This window comes from Eschrichtius robustus, chromosome 18 (assembly GCF_028021215.1).
Source record: "Eschrichtius robustus isolate mEscRob2 chromosome 18, mEscRob2.pri, whole genome shotgun sequence".
NCBI classification, from domain to species: Eukaryota; Metazoa; Chordata; class Mammalia; order Artiodactyla; family Eschrichtiidae; genus Eschrichtius; species Eschrichtius robustus.
This window is the reverse complement of record NC_090841.1, coordinates 8915809-8927951: the sequence shown is the minus strand read 5'-3', so window position 1 is coordinate 8927951 and position 12143 is coordinate 8915809. Positions and strand designations below refer to the sequence as shown.

Genomic DNA, 12143 nt, shown 5'->3' with positions numbered 1-12143 from the left:
TGAACCTTTTATGACAGCAGCACCCGCACCGTCAGGGAACAACCTCGGGCACACTCCGACATGGCCGCTTCCAGCAGCGCCAAGGAAGGAGAGGATCGGCTCTGCTGCCAACTCTCCTCATTCCGTTTACCGCTGGCTTCCTACAGGCTTTCCGTACATGACAATAGCTGTTTTGCTGCCTCTGAACCTTTCTCACATTCACGTTAAAATCACCAGTTCCTTTGTCATTGCCTTTAAAATCCTATTTTAAAGCCATCTTGGAGGTCTTGCAGGAACTCAACTTTTTTTTTCACTCTTAAAATACAGCAATTGCAAATAATAAACAGTATAGTCCCTTGAAAGTCCAAATATTGTTCAGTAGAATAGGGAAAATGTTTTTACATCTCATAACACTTTGCAGTTGTGAGCAACAGTCCTAGCTGATAGCAAGTGAGGGAGGAGAAGCATGGCCAAGGTGGGTTTTTTCTGCCTTTGAACTGGGGCGATTTGGGTCTGACCTCTCAGCTCTCATTTGTGATCAGCCAATCTGGTTAACGACATCTTTTCACTGAGTGTCTATTTTTTCCCTCGTGTCTGTGGGAGCCTAGAGTGAAAATGAGTGTCCCCAGAACCCAGGGCTCGGATGTTGCTTCCTGGTCTCCTGCTTGTTGCTGATGCCCATTTTGGGGACCAGGTGGGTACAGGCTGGAGGCCTGATATTTTTCTGTTAACGTTACTCCTTCATGTTGCTTTCCCATTGTGTGGATGTACTTGCTTAGTTTCTAAGTATTTTCCACCTATTCTTAATGAGTTTTATTCTCATGTTTTTCAGATCATCAATTCCCCCCCCCCACCCCGCTTTGTTTTTTTAAGGCAGCTCTGCACGGCATGTGGGATCTTAGTTCCCTGACCAGGGATCAAACCCGTGCCCCCTGCATTGGAAGCATGGAGTCTACACCACTGGACTGCCAGGGAAGTCCCATCTCTCCCATTTTTAACATTTAGCGCACTTACGTGAGACCCCCCATTGCCTTAAAAGCCTTTTGATAACAGGTATGTAAATAATTTTTTTAAGTCAGTAAATAAACACAAGGTCACCTAATAGTGTTGTAACAAGTGAGGCGAGTTCAGAGAGGATCCAAAGCTGAGGTACTAAAATTTTATCATATTATGGGTATTGAGTCCCCTGATTTGACAATGGGGAGAGTTCTGGGGGGACAGTACAACCGGCATTTTCCCGGGACAGGAAGTCACTCCTGTGCCAATCCTGCCTGTCTCAGGAGACCGTGAACATGAACATGGTGGAATGGTGGGTAGTGGTGGTGAAACCAAATGAATTGTCTAAATGTGTATTGGTCGAAAGCTACCAAGGAGTGGAAATGGTTTAGCACGTTCATTTGCAGGTTTTTTTTGAGCACTATTATGTGCTGATCCTTGTGCTGGGTATAAAATCACAGAATTTACTGAACGGTAGGGGATAAACAAGTAAACAGATGGTTCTATGATGACAGTGCCCTGAGACAGCGGTGCAGTGGGAGGAGGGGAGGCGTGGTGGAGGCTCTCCTGTCGTAATCGGGGCACAGAGGCAACCACTGAACTGGTGGGTGTGTCAGAGACGGCTTCCTGAAGGTGACACTTAAATTGACTTTTGAAGGAAATGTCGGAGAATGAAGAAGCAAGACCTTTCAAGTTGAAGGAACAACATGTGTTCAGGGAACTGACTGAAGGAGCAGTAATTTGGTGTATCTGAAAGGAAGGCACAAGAGGAGAAGGGGCTGGCAAAGAGACCAGGTGCAGTAAGGGACAGAGGACAACGGGTCTCTGGTGCTAAATTGGGAGGCTTGAACGTTACCCTCACACCCGGGGGGATTCCCAAAAGATGTTTAAACCAGGAAGTGACATGACCAGATTTCGGTTTTAGAAAGAAAAGCAGAGATGAGCTTTTTGTGTAATTGTTAATTAACTTCAGGGCTAGTTTCCTGAATCTGGGCGAATAACAAATTAGCTGCCAAGTGCATACTCACATCCAGTTGAGTTGAGGCATTTGGGCACACATCTGCTTGGGAAGGGCTTCTAAGTAGTTATTCACCATAGACCTTTACACAAAGAAGAGATTAATTAGAAACGAAATGATATGCCACTTTAAGAACAGTATTTTTACTATTTCCACAGTTTGGGAACTTGTATGCTAAAATCAATATATTAGGATGAAGAATATAAACATAACTACCTCTTCAAAATGGTCTCTAGATATGTGTGTGGCATGGATAAGGGAGCAGATGTCAGAGAAACTATGAATGCATAAGTGTGATACATAACCTAGGAATAAACATGAAACAGTTTGACTTTATGAGATGAAACAAAAGTATATACTGGGTAATAATTTTGAAGTTCATGGTAATTTTCCTTGTAAACTTCAAATTTGCAATCATTTCCAGCATCATACATCCAAAGTTTCATTTTAAGAGAAATGTTAATCATTTACAATATTAAAAGGCCACACTGGAAACTGCATTAAATCTAAGAAGTGATAGTGGGGGGCATTTGGGGAAGAAAACAACTTATGAACATGTTAAGCTGCATGATTAATTTATGATATTGTGGTCCCTTTTCACAAATGGAAAATTAATGATGCTATATGATCAACTGTAAAGGAACATAATAATCCCCTGCTGATAAATCATCCCAGTATATTAATAAACACTGCAAATGTAATTATGAGAAAAGCTTAGTTGCTAAGACAAAGATTTTGGAATTTTCAGTTACTCTTGCTGGACAAAGGCACATTTTCCTTTGTTAAAAATGCAGTTGGAGCTGAACTCCTGGAAGACTCTAACAAATTTAAATGTAGTAAGGAGATGAAAATGAATACTATCTTTGGTGAACCACTGCAAATAAAAACATGCCTTAGAAAACCAAAACAGAACATGCCTTAGGACTAAAGGGAATTAAAGGAGATCAAAAGGAATTGAACTAGTCGGCTTCAAATATACCATGAGCCATGGATAGGAAGTAGCAACAGTAACTGTGGCTTGAAATACAGGGAAGGTTTTGACTAATATACATTGTAGGGGGCTTGATTTTCCTAAAGCTCTTTTTGTAAGCTAGTTTTAGACGTCATTGCAATTTATAGACAGATGGATTGAAAGGTAGATGAATACTTACAGGAAAAACAAGGAATTTAATCCAGTAAACAACCGCTGTGAAATTCTGGTTATGGGATTGTCATCTAGAATTCTGACAAAACGTATCACAAACATTTCCAATGTTACATACATTTGTGAAATTAAACCAGGAAGAAATAAAAGGCCGTGTCAATCCTGTCTCCCCCCAACACCTGCTCTCCTCCTTCCTGTCTGTCCACACTTGGCTCAGGGCTCTTCCCAGAGAGCTTTTACTTCACCCCGTGGCTGGAGCAGTACTTTCCTCCAAACCCCCAAAATCCCCATCCCAGGATTTATTAAGTCCATCCCGATGGTCTTTGCTCCCTGTATCCACCTCCCTTTGGACTTAAGAACCTTCACCTCTGAGTTCCTGGGTCCAGACAAGCTGCACTTAGCTATTGGCTGATTATGGGCTCCATAAATGCTTTGACTTACTGATTGACTGAATGAAAAATGAATGAAAAATAATTCTTAGGATATCACAAATGGTTCCTTGGTCTCACAGTGTTTAAATGATGTAATTAGTGGGGCCTATGCAAATAAACTTATTAGAAGCTTTGAGGGTGAAAGAGTGAAAAGATTTACAAATTCAAATCACTGTTTTTAATTCTATATGGTATTTTCCTAGAAAAAAATAGATAAGAGGAAATATGCCTTCTTTTCTCTCGTTGCCTTTGAAGCCAGGTACCATTTCCTCTTACTTTCAGAGGTACCTGAGGGTAGGATTTGGTGAAGGGGGCTTCTGAGCACCTACTATATGCCAGGCATTCTGCATGTGACACTTTATATATGTTATATGATTTAATTGTCACAACATCCCTCTTAGAAAAAAGGAATTATGATTATAGTTTAAAGATGAGGAAAAAGAGGCCTAGGAAGATCAAGAAAATTGTCTGGAACATTAAGCATGGGGCCATGGCATACACAAGGATCTGGATGAAGCTGAAGTCCTGGCTTTTTCCACTAGACCAGGCTGACTTACAGAAAATGGGAAAACTGACACAGCCTTCTAACTGCCCTTTGTTCATTTTTCCTGATGAAAACACAGACCTCTGATGTGAGACTCCTTAGGATGGAGCTGGTGGCTCAGCTTGATAAGTGATGAAACACAACAAGCTCACATATTTTCAGTCTTTTCTATGAATTCTCTGGAAATCGAAAAAGGCCTTATCTTGCTTACTTTCTAGGTCTGTGGCTTTCAACAGAGGGCACTTTTTCCCCCAAGGGATATTTGGGATTGTCTGGAGACATTTTTGATTGTGGCAACTCTGGGAACGAGTACTGTTGGCATCTAGTGGGGTAGAGACCACAGATGGCACTAAACATCCTAAAATGCACGCCCCCCACCACAATCAAAGAATTATCTGGGCCAAAATGCCAGTAGAGCTGGGCTGAGACATCCAGCTATAGGTAAACACCAGGTGGATGGATGACTTAGCCAGCCGACTTCTGGGTGCAGAGGCCACCTGAAAAAACATAGCACTGATTTCTCTTCATACAACCACTATTTGGCATGCCATTATCTGAAGTGCTTGGGTAACATGCTCCAGATTATGTGACAAGCAGAAAAATAAGCATAATAAACAAGATACATAAATAGATGGAAACTATGAGCCCTGATGAGTATCATTAGGACTGTGATCCAAGGGAAGGAAAAGCTAGAATACTTACAGCCAAGTTAGATGATGTAAGTCTTTGAATACTCCAGGTCTGAGAGTTGTAATGCAGTTGTGGTTGAGATATCTACAAATAGCATGGGTAAGTAAATTAGGCAAACTTAATACTCCACTTTAGTCACATATAATTACTGGACATCTGTTTCTGAAAGCACTCTACTGGATGAGCAGGGGCCAGAAAATCAAAAAACAGGCAGGAGATACAGATAACCAAAAGCCCGGTGTAACAAGCACCAGGGCCAGGACCAGGAAAGTGGCCAAAAATAATGTATTGGGACATTATATTATGTTAGAGTGTAACGGTAGAATAAATATGTGACGTGATTTTTGCTTTTGTCCTTTTGGTCACATCCTTAGTAGACTAACATTTTAAGAAAGTGTATAGGTAAGTTATATATTTTCTATTTGTGGAAATGACCCAAACTTGAGGAGACAAGATTAAAGAGAGCCTTTATACCTGTCTTCTGGTAAAACTTGGAATTTTTTAGCAGTTCTTTCAGTGCAATAACTAATTACACTGTACTTTGTGAAAGCTTATTTCTCCCATTTCTCTATATCCAAAGTCGAGCCTTTAAAAAAGTACCATTCATTCTACCCTTTTAATTGTTACTTAAAATTGTACTCATAATTATAAAGAAGTTACTCACAGTATTTGCAGATTATGTAATCCAAAGAATGCTTTCCTGGATATATGTCTAATACAATTATGCTGAAGAAATCTGGTAGGAATAAGACAGAAGAGTCATGTGATTATGGTTCATGTATTTGTTAGGTTGTTTCTTCACCTAAAGACAATTTGTGCTCCTGGCTCATAAAATCCTGTCTTATTCTCACGTTGGGAGGTAGAAGCATTGCCAGTGAGAGAAGGCTGTGCGCCTAGCTGTGTCTGCTGTCCTGATAGCGCCCGTGCAATGAGACCCCGACATCTCTGACTTGAACCACTGAGGTCCAGTATGCTGTGTGTGGGGACAGAACTAGTCGTATTTCTGCAACCTGGCGTTCTGGTGGCTTTCCTCCTCTGACATGCAGGAGTTGCCCACCATGTGAGACTAGCCAGGCTCTCACTGCTGAGCTTTCTTGCTCTTTCAGTACAGGGTTCCACCTTCAACTCCTCACTTCTCTTCATTCTATTCCCATGAAACGAGGTGAGGGCAAGTCTCGTTCTGTTTCAAGATGCAGAGTGAGGAGGATGCAGCTAGTTAGAGAGGGGCTCAAGGTCACAAATGGCATCAGTGGCTGAACTGGGGCCAGTGTACCAACTTCAGCTCACAGGGCCATGAGCTACTTAACCGCTGAAGCAACCTAGCAAGAGTGTATGGATTCAATAATAGCACTTTCAGGAGTATCTAAGTAAACAGCTTCCATTTCCTATGCTCATTATATTAATACAGTGGGGGGTTAGCCTTGATTTCACATTCTCTAAAGAACTTTAGGCAGGAAATATTCACGCTATTAATAGTAACTAACGTCTACATAATCTTCTGAGTGGCTTCCCTATCTCTTATTTTGATTTGATTTGGGTCCTAAAGTTTTGTTTTGATTTGTTTTTGGCCACGTGGCTTGTGGGATCTCAGTTTCCCCAACCAGGGACTGAACCCATGCCCCCTGCAGTGGAAGTGCAGAGTCCTAACCACTGGACCGCCAGGGAATTCCTGCTTCCTAAAATATTTTACACTTTCTCATTGTTATGATACTTCACTGCAAAACTATCGGTAGATCTTTTGCTTGTCTGGCATCTGGCTGTACTCTGAATTTTGTTACACCACATTTACTCCCAGTGAAGCTTCCCAGCCTTTGAGTCATGACTGTGTTATAGGTGTGCTGGGATACTGATGTCCTCAGCCCTCAAGGTGGCAAAGTAAAGCCAAGATTAGCTTCCAGTTATTAACAAACCCATCTTTTATCTCAAATACTTAACAAATATTGTCATTTTCTCTGTGTACCACCATGTGGAAAAGCTGCGTACTACAGAGCACATGCATTACAATTGTAGTGACACACAAAGCAACAATTTCAATCCTACAAAGTAAACTTGAAACCCTGTAAGAACTTGTGCCATTCCATCCCCCTCTCCCTGCTGCAACATGTCTGTAAGGAGATGCTTCACACTGTAGCATAAATTCTGCTTTTGCTTTAAAGTTCTGCTGTGCATAGAACGAACCCATACAGATCAATATCTGTTTTAGCATTTTCAGAGCCCTTAGAGTGATGTAATGAAAGTTAATATGGTGAATTATATTACAATAGCAAATGAAAATAGAAAAAGAATATAACACCATAATCTACGTATTTGAAGTTCCTCTTAAATATAAAATTTACCACCTAACTAGTGTTATTTACATTTCATTTAAGATAATTAAGTCAAAAGTGCACGGCACATTTTACCTACACGTTGTCAATCTTGAAGAGATGGGGGCAGTCGTAAATTGTGAATTTGACCTTGTGCTTTTGATCTGCACGACTCACCTGATATGTTCAGTCTATCTGCCTTCACTGACACCAGTTAAGACTCCAACTTCTTAAATAATAAAGAAGCTCTAGTCTTCTATTTAGTCAGTTTGCTGGCACCCCCATGGAGAACTAGAGTCCCAGGTCTCTCGTCTCAGACTTAGGCTGCTGAATTTTTTAGCTTGATCCTTCAGTATCTGCTTTCTTCTTTACAGAATAGTAGCTTGGTGAATATGAGGGGAAATTTGGAAACATGACAATTTGGCAAGTGGTGTCCTCTTTTTCTCCACAGCTGAGATATGAGCCCGTTTGATATACTTTACACTGAATGGTTTTTCTAAGAATAACTTACTGGTTCATGAATTCCTGCTGTTTCAGCTGTCAGGACTTTTCAAGCAGAAACGCCAGGAATTTATGTACCTGAAACTAAAGCAAATAAATGCTTTAATGGCATGCATGTTTATAGACTATTTTTTTAATGCAACATTTTGTATTCATGAGCCAGGCAGACTCCTTGAATTACATTTTGTTGCCAATGATTGTGTTGAACAAGAACCCAGTTTAAGAAGGAATTCCTAATTTATATAAAATTTATGTCACAGTGAGGAGAGGAACTGCTGTTGGTTTCCGTGGTAGCAGTGATGAAGTATTATGGTCAAGCTCATAAATTGTATTTTATTTCTTTCTCTCAAAGATCATCTTAAATTGCTTCTTACCCCCTAATGTTAGAAAGTTTAAAAGAATATTAAAAAGAATAAACTGATCGCTAGTAAAAGCAATCAGATAAGTAACATTTGTTCATCTAGCAATTAACATTTTATTTTGACTTAGGAATTTCTTTTTCTGGATGCCTAAATGACCTTAATTTCACTGTGAATATTTAGAGCATGCAAGACCGGAGACGCACTTGACGTTAAATTGGGTGATCCCTTAGGATATATCCCAATACAACTTAAAGATGCATATCAACTTTATAAGCTCAATACAATCTAAAACACATATTCATGCATGTCTTTTCCCTGGTCAAACAGAATAAAGCCCAGATGATCTAGCCTAGCATTCAAAGGCCCTACAATCATGATTCAATGACCTCTCCAGCATACACTCCATCATTCCTGTGGGAACTCGTTTCCTTTAGACAAACTTCCCTGGTCACTCTCTTCCTAACATCCTTTGAGTGTTTCTGCTTATGCTTTTTTGGTCCTCCTTGCTGAAGAAGCTCCCCACCTTCTCTTTAGCCCTGTGTGTTAGTCCTACACATCATTCCTTCAACAAAATACACACTGATCCTCACATATGTTTCAGCATATGTGACAATGAGGGGTGCTGGCAGTGGCGGTACATGGTACTAGGAGAGAGCCAGAGGACCATCCAGTTCAGGAAGAGGGTAGGATGGTCATGAGGGGTTTCTTCAGAGTCCAGGGACGAAGGTGAGGGGTTCACAAAATGGAATCATAATTGAAAGAATGACCTAAGACATGTTCAGAACTCAGACAGTGAAGAATACAACGGGCAGTAGAAATGAATTTCTAGTTATATTTTGGAAACAAGAAAATGTTAAGGAAAAGCCCAAGCCTGCTGTATGGGACATGTTTTATATTATCATGAAATAATAAGAAAATATAAATTCTCAATTCCTACATTGTTCTTGCCTTCTTGGTCAATGAAGGTGATCTCAGGACTGAAGTGAATAAATAGGATACAGCGTTGTGGCAGTGAAAGCCCAAAATGGTAGAATAAGTTAATCAAAATGAGTTAAAGCCTCTGGTTTGGACAATTTCTCCTAGAAACTGAGAAACACTGAAAATGCGTACACTCAGTCATGATCAATGGAATCTGGAAAAAGGAAGAGCAGCTGGAAAATTAAAGATGGCAAATGCCGTTTTGATTTTCCAAAAGGTAAGTAGATTTCACAAGCTATAGTTGGATGAGCTTGAAGTTGGTTCTGGGCGAGATCGTCGGACAGGATATTGTGATGCTGCTTTGTGAGCACCTCAAAGAGAACAGGAACAGGGAAGTTCACGAAAAACAGGGCACATCAGACCAACCTGATTTTCTTCATTTAAAGACTGATCAGATAAAAATGTGCGGTCGACTTTGCTTATATGTCTCCCGGGCATTGATTAAGTGGTTTTATGATGCTTTTACAGACAAAATAAAGAATACTGGCACTGTCCTGCTCAATATTCTGCTCCATGACTTAGGTGAAGATGGCTCATCTTATTTTCAGATAACAGAGTGCTGGGATGAAGAGTGAATCTGTTGGATGAGCCAAAAAGATCTTCCCAGTCTGGTAAGAAAAGCTGAATCTAACAGGGTGAAACTGAATAGGGATAAATCTGAAGTGCCACAACTAGCTCTCAGGTGCTAAGCACACAAGTACAGGATGGAGAAGCTGTCACTTGTCAGTTATGCATATGGTACAGGATGAGGGATTTTAGAGACACAATCACTAGGAGTTAAGAGTATGAAGTAGCCACAAAAAGAACAAATGTAACCTCAGGGCGTAAGGAGTTTAGAAAGGAAGGGTTGCTAGCTTCCCCCTGTTCTGCCCTTGTATGTGTCATACAAGTGATAATATTACATTTATTCTAGATACTACACGTAAGGAATATGTAAGTGACCATATACAGAGTGACAAATAGATTTGAAACCAGGCCCTTTGGGGAAGAAGTTAAGGATTCGAGGCTCCGTGGGGAGAAACCTGTGGTGGGGGGCATGGTGATAACGGCCAGCTTTGAATATCAGAGGAGTTACACAGAAGACTTATTGGGTGTGTTCTCATCCGTCTCATGGGGTAACGCTCAGAATCATGGGGAGCTTTAGAGATGTTTGGGGCAGTAGTAGAGTTATGTGACAGGACAGTTTATTAGCATATTGTTTGAAACTCCTCTCCCTCAGCACCTCCTAATTCCCTTCCTGGTTTATTTTTTTTCCCCATAATCACTATCTAACACACTACGCATTTTTATCTTTCTGCATTGGAAGTTGAGCTCCTTGAGGAGAGGGCTTTTCATATGTGTCGTTTACCGCTATATCCTTGACACCTCATAGGTATCAATAAATATTTGTTGAAAGAATGAACGAACATGTGGGCTTGGCCAGCTTTTACCCTCCTGCTGTCTCTACCAAGAGTTCTGGGGTTGTCCATCTAGTTTCTTCCTTCCCCTGACACCCTTTCCTGGGGATGGTTTGTGTTTTGCTACGTTGGTTGTTTGGACTGTTGTAATGCAGGATCAGGAAGAAAAGGGACAGGACAGGACAAGGGCTTGCCTGAGACTGGGGAGATTTTTCTGCGAGTTTTGGAGAGTGGCAGGAGGAGCTGAGTGGTATGAAAAGGGGATGGGGGAGGGGAAGGAGATTTAAAGAAGAGTTGCTGAGCTTATGAACTGCTTTAGGATATTTGAATAATGTTTATAAAGAACTTCAGTTATTTTGAAACCAAAGTTTGTTTTCTGGACACTTTCATCGATGGTAACAATATTCTGAGATCGGTCCATGTGGGTGGACTTCCAGAGGACTATAGTCAGAGGTTTGGCTTTGAAGCCAAGTTCTAACACTTGTCAGCTGGCTGACTTTGGACAAACAACCTTTCTTCTCCAAGGATGGCTTCCTCATTCCTGAAAGGAATCTGATGCTGTCTGCCCTACCTCACAGACTTTGAGGATCAAAGTCCAAATGAGAATTCCAAATGTTGGCAGTCTTTGTCAACTTTAAAAAGTGATAGATGAATGTAAGAAATTGTGTTTAATCTCCCTTGATGTGCCTTGCATGTAAGAGACACTTGGTGAATGTTTATTGATAAGAGTCTTATAATTTTTTTTTCTCTCTGATTCTCTGGGAGAATCAAATTGCCTCGAAAGCATCAAATAACAGTTTGCATTAAGAGAACCCCTGCTGAGTGATATTCAGGTTATGATGTGGTACCTAAGTTTTCTCAGACTTCGGAGAAATTAAATGTTTAATTGGAGAAATTTCCAGCTGATCTGGGCAATCTGGTGGGAAAAAAATCTCTACTTTTTTTCACTAGGGAAAATTGAGGCCTGTATTATCAATAGCGCTTCCACATTCTTCCCTTCAGTGGGCTACCAGATACCGAGAGAGAAGTACTGACACAGAAAAAAGCTATGAATCAGCAGTCCAGGGAAGGACTTGGCCTGCGAAGTCTAATTTTAAATCTCCTTGCTTAACCTTCTAGTGATACCTCTGCCTCCCCAGAAGTCAGCTTTCCCCAAATTCGGGGGCAAAAGATATAGCAGGGAGTCCTGCATGGGACAGAAGAGTATGTGTTGGTAGAAGATTCAATTAGATGCCAGAGCAATTTCTTTCCATCTCTAGGTTTCTGTTTATTGTAGAATAAACACTGCACTGGGCATCAGAAGATATGGGCTGTAATTCTAGCTCTTCTACTAGTTAGTTGTAGACCTTAGGTAAGTCATTTAACTGTTGCAGACTTTAGTTACCTTGTAAATAATGAGAAGACTTAATTAGGAATTCATAAGACTTCTATGACTCTAGATAATAGTTTTAAACAGCTACTCTAAAACATGAATATTTTTCCTTCCTTTATGCTAGGCTGTTTTAGTTTTCTTCCCCTCAGCATCATTCAGGGAGTGCAAGGACAATATTGATTCGTAGAAATGAACAGGCTGTGATTCTAAGCATTTCCAGTAAGGCCAGAAGCAGTATAGTTAAGATTTCTTCTCTAGAGGAATCTGGAACCCCAGAGGCAATGCATAGCTACTCCTGGGGACAACAGCAACATGAGCACATTCTCCAGGATGGAGCGGAAGGAGCTCACTGAATCACGGAGGCTACAATCAAACACAGGCATGATTCTCTGTGTTCACACAAGATTCTTCCTCACTACTGGACT

The 12143-nt window shown here is 40.8% G+C and overlaps 1 protein-coding gene across 1 annotated transcript in view; it reads right to left on the bottom strand.

Annotated features, from left to right (window-relative positions):
* Positions 1-12143, bottom strand: part of RXFP2 (relaxin family peptide receptor 2) — a 91344-nt gene that overhangs the window by 30483 nt on the left and 48718 nt on the right. Inside the window, exons 6-9 of the mRNA XM_068526505.1 lie at positions 5467-5538; positions 4815-4886; positions 3145-3216; positions 2004-2075 (exon numbers count right to left, since the gene is read on the bottom strand). Coding sequence (XP_068382606.1) covers positions 2004-2075; positions 3145-3216; positions 4815-4886; positions 5467-5538 — 288 coding nt within the window. The remainder of the gene's footprint in view (positions 1-2003; positions 2076-3144; positions 3217-4814; positions 4887-5466; positions 5539-12143) is intronic.